Here is a 20682-nt window from a genome sequence, read left to right as displayed (position 1 = left end):
AAATGTAATTTAAGGACAATGTTATATTTACAATAAAATGAAGTAATTCTTTATGCACTGTATAGTCAACATATATGATACAATGACACTTGTGATCATTGAGATGAAGGGTGGTTTTATGGCTAAGTGATTGGGCTTGAGAAGACCCGTTTTCTATTCTTGTCTGTCACAAGGTCCCTATGGTGTTGGGCAAGATGCTTAGCCTTTCTATGCCCCAGTTTCTTCATCTGTAAATGGGTATAAAGAATAATATCTACCTGCAAGAGCTGTTGTGAGGCTTAATTCACTAATGTTAGTGTGTTGAGTGTCTCAGCTGGAAGATGCTAAAGAAAGGGAAAGTATTTTTATTAATGCTTTTCTCTGAGATATCAGATGTCTTTAGCTGGTCATGCAAAAATCACTTGTCTCTGTTGAAAGTCATACTCACTGGGGCCAACCAGATATTTTAAAATAGAAAGTCCCCCAATTACTCTGTAGTACCGCTAAGGAATTTATACATAAAGCAGGCCCTTTTCCTAAGGAATAGCCTTGTTAAACTATTTCACAAAGAGAAAGAGAAAAAGTGCTATGACCAAAAAGTGCTGTCAAATGTTTGATTATACTCATGGTTCATTCAAAAGTGTTCAAGTCCAAGTCAAACTTGGCCAAATTTATTGTCTAAAGACAAAGTATTAGAATACAAAAAGGAGACATACATGCACTCTTCTGGGAAGCAATTCTTATCTTGAAGCATGTTCATCTTATACAGGTGTGCTTCAAAGGTACTACCATCCACATTAATAGGTATGTGCTACTAGGTTTAACATATGCACTGTTATATAAATGAGAGAGAGAGAGAGAGGGTTCCCTCCCCACTCTGAACTCTAGGGTACAGATGTGGGGACCCACATGAAAGACTCCCTAAACTTATTTCTACCAGCTTTGGTTAAAAACTTCCCCAAGGCACAAATCCTTCCTTGTCCTTGGACGGATAGTGCTGCCACCAAGTGAGTTAGACAAAGTCAGGAAAAGGACGACCTGGAGTTCCTGTTTCCCTAAAATATCCCCCCCTTTCCCTCCCCAAGCCCCTTCACCCCCTTTTGTGGGGAGGCTTGAGAATAATCTACCAACTAAATAGGTAAACCAGATTCTTAAAAAACAGAACTTTATTATAAAGAAAAAAGTAAAAGAAGCACCTCTGTAAAATCAGAATGGAAGGTAACTTTACAGGGTAATCAGATTCAAAACAGGATTCCCCTCTAGGCAAAACTTTAAAGTTACAAAAAACAGGGATAAACCTCCCTCTTAGCACAGGGAAAATTCACAAGCTAAAAACAAAAGATAATCTAATGTGCCTTGCCTTATTTACTTACTCTTTACAATATTGAGACTCATTTTAGGAGGAGTTTTCTGACCTGATGCTTCTCTGCTTCCCCAGAGAACACACAAAGAGCACAAACAAAGCCTCCCCCCACCCCCAATTTGAAAGTATCTTCTTTCCCCGTTGGTCCTTTTGGTCAGGTGCTAACCAGGTTATTTGAGCTTCTTAACCACTTCAAGTAAGGAGGAATTCTAGGCTACCCTTAGCTGTATGGTTATGACAGAGAGAGAGAGGCATGCATGCATTTTCTAGGGCTAATAATTTTGATTTAGCTGTTTAACAAGTGTGTCAATCTCTTGGAACAGGAGATTAGCCATGCCTCAGTGTTCTGCTTCATAGTGCAACAGGAAAGTAATTAAGCAAATTAAAAATACAAGTTTAAAAATATCAGTATCTTTATTGACAAATATGATGTACATGTGTAACTCACAATAATTTACATAGTGCCTTTCAGCCAGAGCACTTACATACAGGAATCACTGCAGCCACTTCAGGACCCCATCCTCCAGTGGCGGAAAAGAGACACAAGCAATGTTTAAATTCAAACTGTAAGGTGACTCAGACTTATATGGAAACAGTGGCCTAAATTGAGCCATATGGGGATTGGGGAAAGTTAGATGCACTGCATTTCTCCATCAGAGAAGTATAATCTGGATATAATTGTACCCAGTTCATACATGCTCTTCAGTACATATAGTTCAGAAATTTACTACCCCTAACGATATACATTGCAGCATTTCTTCTAGCAGGTTGCAGAATTCTGTGAAAGGCATGTCACCGGCTGGTTTGCGGGCAGTGGCATACCACCTAGTTGTGACAAGCCATAGCTTAACAGCCGGTGTACAGTGTGCTTTTCAGTTCACGGACAGCCATGCCATATGTGACAGTTCTGCAATCCCTTTGCACATTACAGTTCCTAGTCCATTATGTTCTTGCCCACAGAGCGCTTTGAAACAATTAATAAAATGGAGAACATGATCAAAATTGTACTTGTCACAGTTGTCAACATTACATTTTGGAGCCAGTGTAATCCACGTGATTTATTCATTGCTTTGTTTTCTCCAAGTCCACCAGAGAGTACATAAAATCCACATGAATTTGCAGTTAGAGCTCTGTACAGAAACTCTGGTAGCAATGCATCTTCTATTTGTCTATGCATCTTTTCAAGTACAAGAATGCAAGTTATTCCTCACTTATAAGGCCTTGCAAGGGGGCTGTGAACTTATAAGGGATACCATTCCTCTGGTATCAGAAGCCTACAGCTGGCTGCTTAGCCACTGCACCCAAGCAGAGAGCTGGAACTTAATTAGCTGATCTTTATAGAAGAGAGCAGCAGCAGATGGAGTTAAGACTGCAACACCCTTCAGAAAGCTGAAGGGCTGTGCTCCCAATGGACTGCTACTGGAGCCACTGCAGAAAGGAAGTGATCCAGAAACCAAATGGATAGAAGGGAAACTGTGTGAAATCCTTGATGACCGAGTCTGAGGTAAGAGCCAGGAATTTTGGGTTGCTGAAGGTATCAATGTGAGGGACAAACTTGGGGAAGGGACTACCCAGCATGCTTTGAGAGAAGAATCTGTGACATTTGATTTGTTAAGAAGAGTTAAAACAGCTAACCCAGCTAGCAACTGCTTCCCTGAATTCTTTGGGAAGAGCTCAGACAGAATTATCCAGGGAGTGAAGCAGCTCCCCAAAAGCAAAACCTGGCCCAGTAGGAGGGGGATGCTATGCAATAGCTCCCAATGCATCACAGAAGCACACAGCATACCCCCTTACATCTGTGTTTAATGTTGCCAGTATCCTCAGCACCAGCACCTACTGCAGGGCATCTGCTTTTTGCTGGGTCTTCCATGGCTTGGCCCTCCAGCCAAATCAAAGTTCAAACACCTTCCAGGGTATCGTGAACAAGTCCAAATGAATCTGAATAATTCTTCTGCCCCCTTGGGTTACCAAAATATTCTGTTTCTAATTAGAGATGCTATCTCAGGGCTCCCTCCAACAGAAGCCTACTCTGTTCCCTTTGGGGTTCTCTTTCTGCCTCTGCAGTCAGCCCCTAGATCTTGCTCCCTTCCCAGGGCCCTGCAAAAGGATCAGTTCTGTCTGCATAGCCTTCCTCAGTCCTTCCCAGAGGGAGGGAACTCCCTGGGTTTTCTTATAAGGCCTAGCTCTGCATCTTCTGACCAGGAGGCAACTAGTTAATTAGGTGCAAGCATGACTAATTAGGGTTCTTTTTCTTTGCCCTGCAGGTGATAGGGTGTAGCAGAGCTATGACTTACCAGTGCAGCACCTCCTGCTGGTCATCTGGGAATTAGCTCTTTTCCAGCTTACTGAGCATCCTCTGCAGGCTGGTGTCTCACCTCCCGCTGGCCCCATGTCCCTCCCAGACCCCAGTGCCCTTTACCCTGGGGTTCTGCCCCAGCAGTACTCCCACACTCTGGGTCTCCCCTCCCAGGGGAACCCCCACCCCTCTATCCCCACCTGGACTCAGTGTCTACTGCTAGTCACCATCTAGCCCCCGCTCACTGGGGTAGACTGCAGTCTGTAAACCATTCATCAGCAAGAAGGGTTTGGACCTACTGCCTTTGTCTAACCCTGGGCTGCCCCTCTGCAACCCCAGTACCTGCTTTGGGCCTTCAACAAGGCCTGCAGTCTGGGGGTTCTCCAGGCTGGAGCTCCTCTGGCCTTTCCCCAGCCCTGCTCCACTCTGGGTACCCTGCTCAGCAACCAAATCCTTCTCCCATCACAGCAAGACAGAGACTCTGTCTGAGTGCCTGGCTCACAGCCTTTTATAGGACCAGCTGTGGCCTGATTAAGGCATGGCCTCAGCTGTGGCAGCTTCCCCAATCAGCCTAGCCTATTGGCTCCCCAGGGCAGCCCTTTCCTAGGGCTGTTTTAACCCCTTCAGGGCCGGAGCGGGTGACCACAGGGGTTAAACCACGTCACAGACCTTTTGGGAATAGACTATTTTCCTGCTTGCTTTTACAGTCCCGGGCACACAGTGGGCTACATAAATCATGAATATTATTTTATTATTTCTTAAAAAGTAACTTGTAATTTACACTCATCAGATTGCCTCCAGATTTATCTATTTCAAACAGTAGAATAGGAATAATATAACTTATTTAATTTTGCTTCAAACATACATATCCCAAAGCCATGTCACCATTTGGAGACCTGGCACTGGATGTGTAGAAGATGTGCAGATCTGGAGATCCATGTGATTTAGAATGCAAACCTTTCATATACTGGAACCATGTATTGTCCTCAGTCTGCATATGGTCCATAGAGCATATATTTTCCACAACAGAGAATGTAGTAAAGTTCTTCAGGGCAAGGACCTCGTGTTTTATATGTTCTGTAAAATACTTACTATTACTTTTGAATGCTGTAAAAGGAATTATGATGATTAATGCCGAAGCTGCAGTCATCTCCTTAAATGTTCACTATGATGCTGATGCTTTTCCCTGCTATTCAGGAACAAAGTGCTAATGAAAGCCATAATATGGCTGGGTCAAGGGGAGTGATGGTTATACAGGCTTCTCCCCACATTCTATACTGTAATTGCATTAACTGCCATCTGCAAAAATCTGCAGTCTATTTTCCTGTGGGAAAATGGAGAGGGTGATGGGGCTGGAGGGAGGAGTTCCACTAAGTGGCATGCTCTATCTCAACATCTGAGCAAAGCGTGCAGTAAAATGTGTCGCAAAGTAACGCTGCGTGAACCAACATTAACCTCTGTTGTGAATGCTGCCCCTTACCAAGTCACAGAATGCAGCTGGAGCCCAGCATCTAGTGGTGGCACTGTTTTGCTGCTATAGTTAGTGGGAGCATGGAAGGAGAGAATCATGCGCTGAGTTCCTGCATGTAGTTGGCTGAGACCTGTGGCTATGTGGGTTTGGGTACCTGGGGTTCCCTGGCCCTATGTTGCAGTTCTTGGCCCTGTCTCCTGCCAGTGCCACACCTCTGCTAGTTCTGTGGATCAGGAGGAAAATCCACAAACTCCATGATTCTTACAGAGCCCCAGAGTCTTAATAATAGTTTGTTCCCAGCTGTGAATTTTTTTATGCAGGAGAAGACCATATAGGCCTATAACTCAGATATAGGCTGTTCAGTCCTTTTGCTGGAATTAGGGTCTAATAGTTCAATTCAACTATGCGACTCTCACTGGGTCATCTGAAAAGTGTGTAATTTTAAGCACGGCAGGGGCTCTTTGCACCTTAACCACCAAACATGTGATAGGCATGTGTTACAAAATGTCTAGATTAGATCTACATGCTTGCTGTATTTGGGAGGAAAGAGGGACTTGTGCCAGAAAGGGCATTTCAACCCAAATTGCATAAACAGCCTTGAGTGCTACCATCTAAAATCACAAACCTAGAGATATTTTCACAAGATACCACTGACACTGAAAGCCGTAACCTAGTCCCTGATCCCCTTCGGTGCCATGACTTGAAAACTATGATGCCCTCACATCACCCACATTGGAAGAGACTGGACATAAATTATTAATGTAAAGAAATGTCAGAATGGATTATGGCATCCGACTCTTAAGGATGCAGCATTAGCAAGATTTGATGGCTTTTATCTATATCCAGATCATGATGAAGCTCACGTTCCCCCATAGTTTGACCATTTGGAGCTTGATTCTACTTTCACTAACACAGATGTAATTCCAGTGACTTCAGTGAAATTACTCCTGATCCTCACCAATGTGAGGTCAGCATCCAAACTATAATATTTATACATTAGAAGTATTTGTTATGAACCTGTCCAATGTGTTTAGATGGGATTGTGATGCTGACAGACCAGCTCAGATCAGAGCAATAGGCCAGTTCACTTTTGTGTGAATATAAAAAAAATGTTGTGTACTAATTCACTTGAGCGTTAATTTAGTTCAAAGGAAATGTGAATGATATTGTCTTCACTTATCTGTAACTTGTTGATTGCTATGGGATTACATTATGTATACCCTGTAATTAGATAACCCTAGACCAAAGTGTGTGTTAGTGCTAAAATGAGAAGATGTTTGATGAGACTGCATGAAAACTAATGAAATGTTACTTGTATTGTTTTCACTTATCTATCCCTATTATAATGTAATGGCAGGCAACTGCATTATATATATCACTGAACTAAATTACTTGTGAATGCAAAGGAAGTAGAATGCTAACTTCAAGACAAGGATCATTGTGTTCAACAATGGAAATTCAAAGATTCAATCTGCATTCCTCATTCACAGCCAACAAAGGAAGGCCCATGTGGGTACAGAAACTGTCAGCTTGCTCTCTGTGTAAAAGAGCTATAAATATGTATTCAAAAAAAGATCCAGTATTTCTGTACTATTTGGACACTCACAGGGAAGTGGGTATCTCTGTCTTGCATCTGGCCCAAAGTTATTTTGGGTAACCCTGAGAGACTTATGGAAAACCAGTAGATTACTACATCTCTGCTTACAAACTTAGACTCACCTGTTAATGTATTTTACCTGCTTTAACCTCTCAATAACTCTACCTTCTTTTTATGAGCTAACAAATCTTTAGTTAGTTTACTAGAGAAATTGGCTGCCAGCATTGTCTTTGGTATGAGATTGATCTTATCCATTGACCTAGGGTAAGTGACTGATCCTTTGGGGTTTGGGGCAATCTAATGTGATGTGATATTTGGTATAGAGACCAGTATCACAAAGTCCAGTTTGTCTGGGTGGCAAGGTAGGCTGGAGAACCTAAGGGGACTGTTTGTGACTCCATGGTAAGACTAACATCATGTTCCAGGAGTGCACATTTGTTACTGGTTTGGTGAAACCTTATGATAGAATATACCACGAGTTTGGGGTGTCTGCCCTGTTTTCTGACAGTCTCACCTGAGCTTGGCACTTACAGTTGTGAGCCACTTCAGGCAGCATGACAGGGATATTAAATGTTGTTAACCTGCACTGGTATTGCCAATCTGAACCATGTTGATGAACATGAAAATGATCTGAAGTCTAGCCCAGGATCAGTGCATAGTTCCAAATACCCTTAAATACTATGCAACGTTTTGTATTACGAGAACAGAAATATACTTGGGGCCACATTCTCTAGCCTCCTATGCTCCCTTTGCTCTGGTCATCTGGTGGAGGTGGAGCTATATGCCACTCCTTACACAGGGCTATGCCTAAAGGTACAATCTATGTATATCTCTAGAACACTAACTTTACAGAGTTTAATCTTTGAAGGACATTTTCACTTTGTTGATCTTAAATATTTTTGACATATGTCTAGCACTTATTTTGTAGACATGATGATACGTCTGGCAGATATTTTTGTTTTATGATCCACATGGTATCAGGGCTTATTCTTAATTATATGCATGATCCTGAGAACTGAAAAATAAAGACAAAGAAAGCAGTCCTGTAAGAGAATGTGGTGTGATTGCTCCTAATCCCGGCTAGAAATTGTTTCCTTCTGCTAAATAGATTGATATTCACTCAGAATACACGGTGTATGGTTATTTTGTGAAAGATTTAATGAAGAATGCAATAGGCAAAAGATTAAAAATTAATCTTATGTCTGTTTGTTGCACAATGAAAATACATGCAAACCTCTGAGCGTTACACTGGGAAATGGAGAATTGTTTGTTTAAACAGTAATTTAAATAGAGAGGAAGAAAGTTTACATGTTTGCTGTTGCTGAGCAATTGTTTCATAGGGAAACAATCATGGAAGCAGCTCTGACTTCTTAGTTCCTCCCATCAACATCCTCATTTCAAAAGTGCAAGAATACTTCATGAGAACTGTGAACCCCCCACTGAGGTCAATATTTCTGTGCATAGAGAGATGGCAGGATTAGTCTTTAGAAATACACCAAAAACATCTGTGGCATCCAAAGTTTCTTTGTTTTTAACTGATGATCAGTTTGTGGAATTTCACAGATGTATTTCTGGAAATCTGAATTATCTTCCGTAACTGATTATCGGCACATGCTGGCATCGTTATCACTAACTGGAGTGGCCTGTATTGCTGATAAGGTTACTTCAGCATGCAGCATAATGGTGCGTGAGTTCCCTATATCTGAGTGTCTTGTGACAGAGTAGATTAGCTAAATTAGGGAATATCACCCGCAGCGAACTTCTTTTCTTCGCTAATTGACAACTCACCTGCTGCAGAAAACACTGTATCTATACGACAAAAAAGTTGGTATTAGGTTATAAGCAACTTTATTTTTAATATCTAACCTTTGTTTTACTATAAACTGAGTGTATTTATTAAAGAGAGACTTTTTAACTTTCCCCAAGAAATGGGGAAAAAAATAAATCAAACAAACAATATGCAGAGATATACTGTGACCTTTTAAATGCAATCTGTCAATTTTTTCTCTTTGCTTCTCTCATTGAGAAGCACCAGACTAGAGGAATTTTTTTTTCTCCAAGATCTGGATACGCTAAAGGCTTACATACTTCAATAGTTTGTGTGGGCTGGGCTCACAGCACACACCAGGGGCTCCTTGCGCTCTCCATTCCTACATAGACTTCCTGTGTGCACCTTTGCCAACCCCATCTCTTTCAGGGATTCCCTGCAACCCCCTTTCTCCCCCTCATGCCAAGGGCTCTGTTTATTCTGTGGTAACACTGGGGCCTAGAAGGCCTACCTCACTTGTGAGCTGTTGTATTAATATCTAGGGCCAAAAGAGTTAAAGGTGTTTAAATTTTCACAGTACAATATTAAATCAGTGATACATGAAATCAGTGTTTTTTACAGAGACCCGGGTTCCTTGGCGAACAGCCAGAAACATTCATTCTTAAATTGGAAGTTTATTGATCAAATACAAGAAATCAAAACAAGCACTTACACTGAAACTGAAACTGAGTAATTATGCAAAGCCATCTTAATTAAAACCTATTAAAGTCTCTTGCCTTTAGGAGGCAAAATATCAGTCTTTTATTTTCATGAACAACCTTTCTTTGATGAAAAGGAAAGGGTTAATTTTACTCTCAGTTCTATTATGTGAGGTGTAATCACTTCTGTTTTTAACAGGCACAAGGTGGAGGAGAGACAGGACAGTACAGGTGGGAAAAAATATGGCTTTGGTGGTGACCTTGGAACACTGGATGGCAGGTCAGTCACAACCTGTTGCTTGGACCCAGGCTCACATTCCAGTCAGGGATATTGTTTGGTTGTGCCCTTACTCCTCAGACAGGGTCGAGCTGAATGGGCTGTTTCATCTCGCTGTGGTAATGCATGCAGTGCAGTTGATTTTTGGACCCATTGAAAAGCTGAGGGAGTGAGAGATAGGATAGGGGGAAAAATAGTGGGGCAGAAAGTTACTCAACAAGGAAGGGACAAAGATCCAGATCTTATTGCCGTGCTGCCAGTTAGGTATCCCCACTAATGGACTGAGGCCTGGATGTCATGATGATATGATGACTTTCAGACTCACAGGTGAAAATAAAGTTCCTTGACCAAGAACAAGGTCTGCTGGCCTTTCTCTTGGGAAGAAAATTCTTCAGATACACAAATGGAGACGCCATCACTTCAGTGGAGACTCTAACAGTGGACATGTGTGATCCTGCTTTGTTTCTGCTTTCCATCTGATCTGCTCCTAAGTACAACTGTACTACCACATGGTACCAGGATGGGTATGTTCTCAGCACAGTCCTTGAGTTATATCAGCAAAGCCCTTTTGTTTAGACGAATGCATTCTTCACATGTAACAGTCTGAGTTGGACTTTTGTTATCTTTTTTCCAATCAACATTCGGTACAGATGACTAAATCATTTTACAAACTTCTATACACTTTCCCACAGTTAAGCTCACAGCTGAATTAGGCCTTCTAGGCCCCAATTATCACAATGTTACCCCCTTCTTCTCCATGCTAGGGGCACTATGTGTCCCCCATTACCTCCTCTGCCATATGCCAGGTGTTTTATCCCCTATGCCTCCCTCCTCCCACAACTTGATTGTCAATTATCCCCCCTTGCCCATGCCGGTGGTTCTCTGTGTCCTCCATTCCTCCTTTCCTCTTACTATGGTCTTCCATTCTTGCCCCCATTTTCCTTTTCCTCCCATGCGAGGGATTTTGTCCCCCATTTCCCTTGTGACTAATCCTGTCTTAGCCTACCCATGTCTACAGGGTCACACACTTCACTGTGTCTCTAAGTTGAGCTGCACACTCAGTGGTTCCTTGCGTCCCTCCATTTCTGCCCCACAACCCTCCCATTCCCTTCCATCCCCCTTTATTTCAGGTATATGTGTAAATACACAAATAGTTAAGTTTGTAGAACTTGTAATTTGTTAAAGTATTTCTACCTCTCTGGGAGGTAAATCATTCTAGGTGTCAACATTTTAAACTCCATTGGGATGACGGGCAGAGTTGAGATGAGGGTGTTATGGCAGAAGAGTTAATAGCTGTCACCAACTGGTTCTTTAATCTGTAGACAATTGCAATCCTTGTTAAAAGCTGGGTCTGCTAACCAGATGCAAGGAGCTCTGTGTGTACCTGCTTTGCTTAAGGACTGGCCAGTCATGAGGCATGAATATGCTTTTAACTGTCCAGGGTCCTGAAATACATCAAACGGCTTTTCTTTATTTGACACATACTCTTCCATGACTCTGTTTGGCTTTTCTTTTCATATCACAGAAATCCTTAGATATCACTAGAATTTGAACCCCCAAATTCCAGAATTTTAGCCATCTACTACCATGGCACTACATATTGAACTGGCAAGAAATCTTTTGGAGAAAAATGACACAAAGAAACAGAATAGTGCTATGTTATAAACAGAATGAGAAGGGTATCCACCTTTCTGTACACAGTGCTATAAAATCCCTCCTGGCCTGTGAATCAGATGTAATTCCACTGAAATCAAGTTACACTAAGGTAAAATAGGTGTAAGTGGGATCAGAATCAGGGCAATATCTAAGCTGCATAGTTTGTAGCAAGGAGACTCTTGTACAGTACAGAAACTTTCCTGAAAGAGCTTAATTGTTTACAGCAATCTAATTAGTTGAATTAATAATAATACTATTGCGTATTCAGTTCCTGATATATGCCGAGTGCATTACAGACAGATTAAAAGATATGAAATGAGATTCTCACCCCTGCCTGAGCCCCATGTCTGCCATGTAAAGGGGCTGGAGTGGTGTAAAGGGGCTCTAAAAGCCCTGGATCTGGCCAAGGGAGACCCTTTCTAGCACTGAAGCTGAGGGTGAAGAAGACAACTACAGGCTGACTTTCAGGGACACCCTTATAAGTCCTGGCATAGTGGGTGTGTGTCTGGGGTGAGGCATTTTAGGGGTCAGAAGGGGATGGAGTTGTAGTGCATGGCGTTGTAGAGATTATGTGTGGTACTGCTGCCCCTATGTAGCTGGGGAAGGCTGCCACAGGCTGTGTTCTAGGGTTTGTTATGCCATGAGCTTCTCCAGCCCCTAGAGCCCCCTGCAGCTGTGAAGGTGCTATAGTGGAGTCACTTTAGCTCCCACTTCCCCTGGCCTGAGTCCTGTGCTGGGAATTTCAGCCAGGGTCTCTACCCTAAGCAATTTACATCTCTGGGCTCCATCCTGTAAACACATGCTACCAAGTAGCATCATTAATTTCAGTGGGACTACTCACAGGAATAAGCATTAACTTCTGAATGTAATGCTTGCTGGATCAATCCCTAAATGAATTAATTACACAACATAACACATAGCTGGTAAAAAGATGGGTACTGCAGGGAGATGAATAAGAATAAAGATGTGAGGTTACTCTTTATTGCACTATACATAGTGGGTTTGATTCTCAGTTACTCTGATGTCCCTTTACACCATTGTGGCAGCATGAAAGGGCCTTTGAGTGAGTATAAATGGACCTCTTAGACTACCCTGAACAGAGAGGGCTACTCAGCCAATTTAGAACTGGGGTAAAGGCTTTACACCAGACCAGCTCAAAATCCTCAGCATAGCGGGGTGGATCAGTGGCATATCACAAGTGTGGCCAGAGTGCACTTCACTGTGCTTATTCTCTGGCCAGAGTGTAAATTAAGAGTCCTGCAGCAGCTCTAATTCACACAAGGCCCCTGCATGGCCCCAGAATATGGGGAGAGCAAAAGTGGCTTAAAGCTGCCATTGCCCCCAACTGCATCCCTGTAACTGAGAATCTGGTCTCTGATGTTGACTCCCTTATTCATTTTGTTTTGGTTAAGTTGGGGTGTGTGTGTGCGTGAGAGATCTGAGGTGGAATTTGAAGAATGGGCAATGTGAGGTCATGCCAGTTATGTGGGGAGTACAGAGTAAACTTTTTTTTTAAATATTTTTTTTCCTCTGTAGCAATGTCGCTTTTCTCCTTTCCCTTTTTTCTATTTCAGGTTTTTAGTTTTTAGTCATTCATTTTTGGATTTTCACAACATTAAACAGCTCAGTGGGACATCAGCAGGAGGTCTAGATGGATTACAGCTTTTCTATGATCAGAGAGAGCCGCTACAGCAAATGTGAGACGTGGAACAATCTTCTCAATCAGAGATGCCAGATTTCAGAAGACAATTTTATATTTAGTGTATATATTTGAAAAATGGGCAGATCATCTAATAGCAGTAGCATGATGTCTCAGAGACTGATATGTATTTTAAATCTAATCATATCTGGTTTTCTCAATGCATCAAAGAAATGGCAGCATTTTATATAGAAATCACCTGTTATTTCCTGTATCAATAAACCTTTCATTATTATTCTTCCCAAATTCACCTTTTAGGATCTAAGTATGAATAAACAATATTTATTCACCTACACCACTGAAAATTCCATATGTTACATCACAACAGTGTCTAAATCACTCATGCCATATTGCTAATGAATAATAAAAGGGCACTTAACATTTTTTCCTCCTGTTAATAACATTCTAAAAGCAAACCTTGTTGCCTTTTGTCTTGGGATGGTAATGCCAACCCTGTAAGGCATTGAGTGTCAACTCCCACTGACTCTAATGGAAGTTAAGGGCACTCAGCACCTCTTCCTATTGAGCCTTGAATGAAAATACAGTTTTAAACCCAACCAACTTGTGAGCTACTACTATGGGGCCCAATCCTGCATACTCTTATGCAAGTAGAAAGATGGATCCTGCACTACTTGGAATTTTTTAAAGACAATGTAGGCAGTAAGCAGTACTAGGACTGCTGCATTTATCAGAGGTGCAACAGCTTGAGGCAGTATGCTTCAAGACACAAGCTTGCTCTTTCCTTAGAAATCCATATCACTAAAAGGTGAAAGGTCTCATATTTGCAAATGATGACTGTTAAATTCCTATGCAACAGCTGCATAGGCTGTGAGAGGAGATTTCATTGTGCTAAATTCATCCATGGTGTAACCCCCATTAATTTTAGTGAAGTTAAATCCAGGGATTTATTTGGTCCATGAAGTAGAAATCACAGTTCTGAGGCACTGAAATAATTGAGCAAGATTTGTCTGCTCACAACATGATAACTAATTGCAAAGAAGTTATATGACATCATGTGGTTCAGTATCTGATTGTCTTTTTAAACAAACCTTATTGATTTGCCACAAGCCTCTTAAACCATATGGCTGATAGCAAGACAAATGTTTATATAGAGTTTGCAGATGCTGTTCGGGAAGTGCATTTACAACAGTGAAAGGCAGGAGACAGGAATGTGGTAATATAAAATTAGAATTTTTAAGATACTGTAAGTCAAACAAATATATAGGCACTTCCCTGAGGTCAGTTTTACTAAAACATGACTATGAACATATGAAAATCCCTCTTCATAAGATAACACTGACAATCAGGGTCCAGATGTCTCAGGAGTTTGGTAATGGAGTACATGAAATGTTCACCCCAGGCTACAGATTTAAATCCAGCCCTGGCTGGCAGCAACTGAAAGCTGTTGGCTTTCCAGTAGCCTCTGTAAAATGAGTTTGGTGATCTCAGTCCAGTTCTCAGAGGACAGATGTCCACAGCACAGAATCCACCACAGCAACTGCTGGCAGTCATAGCAGAAAGGTGAAGTAGTAAAGGGGCTATGGAGACTGAGATAGCTAAAGGTGGTATGTCTAGTTCACAGGTGTGGGGGTGAAGCTTGCTGGGTTGCTATCCATGCTGTAACTGTTCTGTGGGAGAAATAAAGGCTTTAATCTCCAGGGGTGTCAAGATGGCATCTTTCATGAGTGCTAGGGAGTAAAAGGGAACAGCACACAAGTTCCTTTAAAACTCTTGCATGGCATCATTAGTCCTTTAGTGATGTGTGGACACTGGGTTGGGAATTCTTCTCAACAGCTTGCCTAAGCAAAGACATACGTGAATCATCAAAGGTTTCTTATTCATGATCAAAGTCATTGTAACACAATTGTACAGCACAGATGTAAAACCTAATCTGAGTTTTGTTTCCATTCAGTTTGCTGAAGTAATGTCAACAGGAATCCCAAAGCCTCTTCAGAATGCAGCGGGATTCGCTTTCCCGTGAAATTCTTCCTGCTTCTGGTGTCATCACTGCATTCATGTTAAATTCAAGTCTGGCTCATTATCATTCCCTTCATGTCTTCCCTCACAGCAACCTCCTCTCCTCCTGTTCAACACACCACAAACTGCAGGGGAGTTGAGATTAGGGAAAAGGAAGGAAATCAACGGCCTAACTCCTTGAAAACTTGCTGCGCTACTTTAAACTAGTTTCTTAAAACTAAGTCTCATGTTAGGGACTCCCCCGCAAACAAACAAAATGCACTTAAAGAGGTGCCACACTATTGGTTTTCCTTTCTTCTTGGTCAGCGCTGGACAAAGATTGGGGTATTTACAAATATTTCTGAAATTGATTTTAAAAAACAAAATTCAGGTTCTGTTACTAGCCAGAACCACAGTTTGTAGGAGGAGAAAGTTGGGCTGCCACACTGGTTTTCTACAACAGGGATTTCATGTTACCACTTACCCAGGTCTAACCCCCGGGCGCAGTAGCCAGGGCAGCTTCAGCAGGGCAGCCGCAGAGGGGATCGTTCAACAACAAAGATGGGGCAAAATGAACAATTTGCAGCTTGGCTCAGGTTTGAATTGGGAATCTCTCTCCTGACAATGGAGGGCATAGGTGCAGGAAAGAAGGGTGCAGGGACTAGGGGTGCTACCAGATCCCCTGGCTTGAAGTGGTTTCCATCATCCGGGTTTAGAGTTTACAGTTTGGTTCAATAGCTCTCAGTACCCCCACTATACAAATTGTTCCTGTAGCCCTGATGGAGGGAGTGGGGGTTCTGATCCAGGCCCTGATAGAGTCAGGCTCCTAATGATTGAAATCTACCATGCAGATCTAGATTGCTGACACCCACGCCCTGGAAGTCTGAAGGCTTCAGGAAGCCAGCTGGTCCCCTCCCTATTCACCCCCATTTCTTTTCAGAGCATGACTGTTCCCTGCCAACAAAGGGTTGGTCTCCACTGTCAAAGAAAGGGGACAGCGCAGGGTTAACCTCGCGCATTGGGGGACTCCGGTCGTTTTCAACCCCTCTGTGGGAGAGTCTAACACGAATATTGTGACTTTAGCTCAAGATCCAGCCGCTCCTTCCTGGAGTGGAGTGGGGCCCATCTATCTTTGGCTGGATGTCAAAGGCTTGTTACCTGGAGCAGGGAGAGAGGAGGAAGGATGCAGAATTAGCAGGCGAACAGCAGGTGTCTAGTAACTGCGAAGGAAAATGCAGCCCAAGAGTCCCCGTCTCCCCACCCCGGGGCCCCTCAGGGCGCCGAAGGGCAAAGGAACATCGAGTTCTGCTCCCCTCCCCTCCCGCAGGGCTCCCCAAGGGCCAGCTGAACCCCACCGCCTGGCTCGGATTTGTCCGGTGCCAGCGCTTTGTAGGTATATTAAAAGGGAGGCGGACGGAGAGGGGAAGGCTCCTGGATGGAGTGTGCCCTGTCTGGTTGCCCCGGCTGTGCGGCTCCCACCTAGCACACAGGGCTGGAGGATGCACGATCGAGCATCCCACCCGGTTGCTGCGAGGACTCCCAGCGCTGCCCTCGCTCCTGCCATGTGCTGCTGCTGCGAGTAGCTAGTCAAGCGTGTCTCCGGCTGCAAACTCCAGCGAACAACACACGGCAGCCGCCGCCTCCTCCAGGGAAAGAACCAGTGAGTATTCGCCGAGAGCCCCCCCCGCAGCCCCCGGCGCTCCTGGGCTCTCCTCACAAAGGGAGTCGGTTTCTCTTTGCCCTGCTGGCTCCCGTTCGCACTCACCGAGCCGCTGCCCCGCGCCGGGGCAGAGAAGGGGCTCCCCGGGCTTCCCACCAAAGCCGTGGAGCTCGCCGCCTCCTCCTCCTCCTCCTCCTGGCTGCCTCGCCTTGGCCACACGGCGAGCCGCGGCTGGCGGCGCTGACAGGGGATGGTCTCCCCCACCCTCCCACGGGCCACGCCGCTGCGGCGTCCAGCCTCAGCCGGATGCCTGCTCTGTTTGCTGCTCGTGCCTGGCGCAGAGCTGGGCTGGTTCCTGGCGGTGCTGAGGTTGGAGGGAGTGGGGGCGGGGTGTGTGTGTGTGTGTGAGTGCGTGCGTGCGCGTGTGTGTGTGTGTGTGCTTCCTTCTCGCCAGCTGCAGTAGCTAGGAGGGAACAAGGCTGGCTGTTTTTCCTTGGCACCCTCAGGTCTGCGTCTCGCTAGCCTGTGATACACTCACGTGTGCACCCGTCAAATGTGTAATGCTGCAGTGGGCAGCCCACCACCACTGCCGGAACGGCTGCAACCGGACTGGGCGAGCCCGCTGCTGAGGGACCCCGCGCGGGAGCGAACAACACCTCGCCTCTGACGCCCCATCTCAGTGCAGCCCCTGTGTTTCCTCTTTCAGTCAGACCCCCTCTCACTTTACTCCCCCCTCCCCAGGCTGGGTGCTCCCCTCCCCCGCTTTACTCTCCAATCCTAAAGCCTCCATTCCCTCTTTCCACCTTCCCTCTTGTAGTTGTATGTTTCTTTGCTTGGCAACCACCGGCTTCCCTCAGTCAAACGGCGCAGACTGCCCATCATTTGAAATTAATTTGTTTGACTGCAGCACCGAGCCAGGAAGGTTGGGAAATTTATTTAATTCCTTTCCCTCCCTGTGCAAAAGGAAGCGATGAAATTTCCAATCGAGACTCCAAGGAAACAGGTGAACTGGGATCCTCAAGGTTGGTGTTCCTGACTTTATTATTCGGGCTGGTATTATGATTCCTCCTGCGTGGCGATGGGAGGAAAGTGTTCGGCTCGGAATTGGAGTAGATGCTTCTTTACAGCCTGCTCCCCATGTGCACGGCTCGGTCTGTCTCATTTAGTCTTACCGGTGGCTTGAAGCTCGGAAATGTTACTAGGATCTGGGGGAAGGAGAGGCGAGACAAACGGTTTCTTCCCGATTTGACCTCTCCCCCCTCTCTCCCTCCCCTCAGTATTTTAGTATTTCCATTGCAAACTTGTCTGGGATGGCTGGGTTCACCGCATTGGTGCATTGTTTGTTTTATTTTATGCCTGGTTCCTTTGTTGTTTCTGGTGGTCATTGCACATGGGTGGTGTAGGGGTGGACACAGAGGTGACTGGCTCTGGTGTCCTCAGCGGTAAATGTCTCTTGGCAGGCAGCTGGGGGTAAAAGGCTACTGCAATATGTCCTACAGAGTGGGCAGCAGGAAAGGCATGTTAAATAATGGAGCCCAAAGGGACCTTTCTACGCCTGACTCCATCCTATTAACAATCGATCAGCAGAAGCTGGTAGATTGATTAACTCTACACTTAGTTTTTCAGCGTGTTGGTGTGGTGGGTGGAGGGGAATATATCTACGCCAGTGCGGTGGTTTGCTGTAAAACGATCCAAGTTGTGTGTGTGTGTGTGTGTTTCTTTTTAAATACTTGCAGCGCCCGAGGCGGTTAGTTACGATCTATTGGCTAAGTAACTGAAAGGGTCCTGATGATTAGCATACTGACGTGCAATCTGTCTATAAACGATCAGTAGAGGATCTGAACAAGTTGAAGCCATATGTCCAGGTTTGCAGTCAGTAGCTGTTTAATAGCGCCCAGAGGAACTATGAAAGAAAGGATGGCATAGACTTGGATTATTGGTCTTTCTTCTGCGGGTCTGGTTTTGATTCTCTGCTACCCCACCCTGTTTAGCTACAAAATGGGACATTTAAAACATTTATCCTAGTTCAGACCGACCAAAATGAGATCAATATCCTCAGGCTGAAAAGTGAGGTAGTGTCTGAATAACAGAACATTAAGCTTTAGTTTAAGCACTGCTACCTGCTTAATATGGTGAAAGCTGAAATAGACACATAAAAACCCACCCTGTGGTTCACAACAGGAATGTGAGCATCAGTATCTCTTAAAATATTTTATCTCAATAATAGTCAGTGTTTATAAGGCATCAGGTGTTCTGAAAAGCAGAATTCAGCAGTGTAAGCACTTGTAGAATGAGTGTAACAGCATCTTTGCTTATTATTTGCTGCTGTCTCTTTTTTTGAATTTTATCTTACTGGAAATTGCACCGAAAATTTGAAAAAAAAAATCAACAGAAAATCACACATGGAATTGTGGAATGGTGCTATTATGACGGCACCCTGTATACAGCTCCATTATCTGGCAGTCAGCAATGGGGGTGTGGGTCCCTCCAACAAGTGGTTGGTCACAACTCACCATGTGCATTCAAACCCCAGTGAAAACCAGCCAGCACAGATGGTGTGTTTCTTCCCTCCTGAGTTGAACCCTAGTAAGGACTGCAGGACTGGGCCTATTATTTCCCACAACTGTACAGACATCAGTCAGACATCAAGGATGCTGATGTATAACAAGGAAGTAAGCAAAAAGAGGCATGTTAATTTACAATTTTATGACAACCACAGGAAACAGATAAATGTTAGCCCTGTGAAGGATAAAATTAGTAGGGAAAAACATCTTGGGTCCAATCCTGTAACCTTTACATGAGTACTCCCATAACATGCACTCTGTTGAATAGTCCCATCGAAGAACTAATCATGTGAATAAGGGACGCAGGTCTGAGTCCATAGGGTTCAATTTTGTAAAGAAGATAAAATAAAAACTGCCCGTACAAAAGCTCTAGGTGCCCTAACAATTAATTAGACTTACAGTCACAGATGCTGTATGCAGTGTTGTTGTAGCTGTGTCGGTCCCAGGATATTAGAGAGACAAGGTGGGGGAGGTGATATCTTTTATTGGACCAGCTTCTGTTGGTCAGAGAGAGACACGCTTTCGAGCCACACAGGGTTGTTCGGGTCTGGGAAAGGTACTCAGAGTGTCACCGCTAAATACAAGATCAAACAGATGTGCTAAACTACGAGACTAGATTATCTGTTTGAACTTGTATTTAGCTGTGATACTGAGTACCTTTCCCAGACCTGAAGAAGAGCTTTGTGTAAACTCAAAAGCTTGTCTCTCTCACCAACAGAAGTTGGCCCAATAAAAGATATCACCACACCCACCCAGTCACAGATAGATGCTGTCCATTTGGTCATCTGCATCCATATGTATGCAAAAGGATGGCAAGTCTTTGAATACCATAATGTTTGTGGAGTTAAAGATAGCACTTTTTAGGGTATGTGCTTCCCAGCTTGGGTAGACAGACATGACTTCGCTGGAGCTAAGGCACTAAAAATAGCAGTATGGCTGTGGCAGCATGGGCAGTAATTCTGGCTAACTACGGGTACATACTCAGGTGGCTAGCTTGAGATGTCCCCGCAGCCACAATGCTATTTTTATCACTCTAGCTCCATCAGAGCTAGCACGTCTGTCTACTCACATTGGGAAGCACATTCCCAGATGTAGTGTAGACATACTTTAAAGATCCACATGTGAAAATCTGTCAGTAAGAAGGCTGTGAAAGGGATTAAGAGATCTTAACTATTAAAACAGGTGATTGGTGTTCAATCAGTACATAGCTTCATATATCTAGCTGCATTTAAATGCATGTCAGTTCAATATATCTTGTTCTGGTTGTCAGGCACATAACCCATAGGGACCGCAGTTTTGTCTAGCATGAATTTAACCAGAATATTGTACTCACTTGGGGCTAGATCCACAAAGCGATGTAGGCATCACAACACCTAACTTGTAGGTGCCCGCTGCTCAGTGAAATCCCCAGCCTTGAGCTGGGTGCCCAGGCTCCCGTATGATGCATGAAGCAGGTTAGATGTTGAGAATGGGATTTCCCAAAGCCAGGAGCCTAAGTTAGCCAATAGGAGATGGCGAGGAGAGTAGTTTAGGCACCTATCTCCACTCAGCATTCACAGCTTTGAACCCTGTCCTGGAGTTAAGTGCCAAAGCCAGGTCTGTCCTTTCTCATTAGAAATCAGAGAGTGAGCACCCATTACAGCCAACAGCCCAGTGGCCAGGTAGTTCACCTGGGATATGACAGCTTTGCTTTCAAAT

General features: G+C 44.0%; 1 protein-coding gene and 2 long non-coding RNA genes across 3 annotated transcripts in view; 2 read left to right on the top strand and 1 right to left on the bottom strand.

Annotated features, from left to right (window-relative positions):
- The first annotated feature begins 2706 nt into the window (after positions 1–2706).
- On the top strand, positions 2707–13294 carry LOC122466359. The gene is made up of 3 exons (XR_006291789.1): positions 2707–2846; positions 9372–9452; positions 12680–13294. It is a non-coding gene; the product is annotated as an uncharacterized LOC122466359 (long non-coding RNA).
- Positions 13295–13976: 682 nt separating this feature from the next.
- On the bottom strand, positions 13977–17197 carry LOC119566218. The gene is made up of 2 exons (XR_005225298.2): positions 16526–17197; positions 13977–15918 (listed from the first exon to the last, which is right to left on the bottom strand). It is a non-coding gene; the product is annotated as an uncharacterized LOC119566218 (long non-coding RNA).
- KCNK10 (potassium two pore domain channel subfamily K member 10) overlaps positions 16859–20682 on the top strand; it is a 103408-nt gene continuing 99584 nt past the window's right edge. The window contains exon 1 of the mRNA XM_007055931.3: positions 16859–17442. Within this exon, the coding sequence (XP_007055993.1) occupies positions 17391–17442 (52 nt within the window). The 5' untranslated portion in view covers positions 16859–17390. The remainder of the gene's footprint in view (positions 17443–20682) is intronic.

Source organism: Chelonia mydas, chromosome 6 (assembly GCF_015237465.2).
Source record: "Chelonia mydas isolate rCheMyd1 chromosome 6, rCheMyd1.pri.v2, whole genome shotgun sequence".
Taxonomy (NCBI): Eukaryota; Metazoa; Chordata; order Testudines; family Cheloniidae; genus Chelonia; species Chelonia mydas.
Note: the sequence above shows the minus strand (reverse complement) of the source record. Positions and strands in the feature narration are given on the sequence as shown.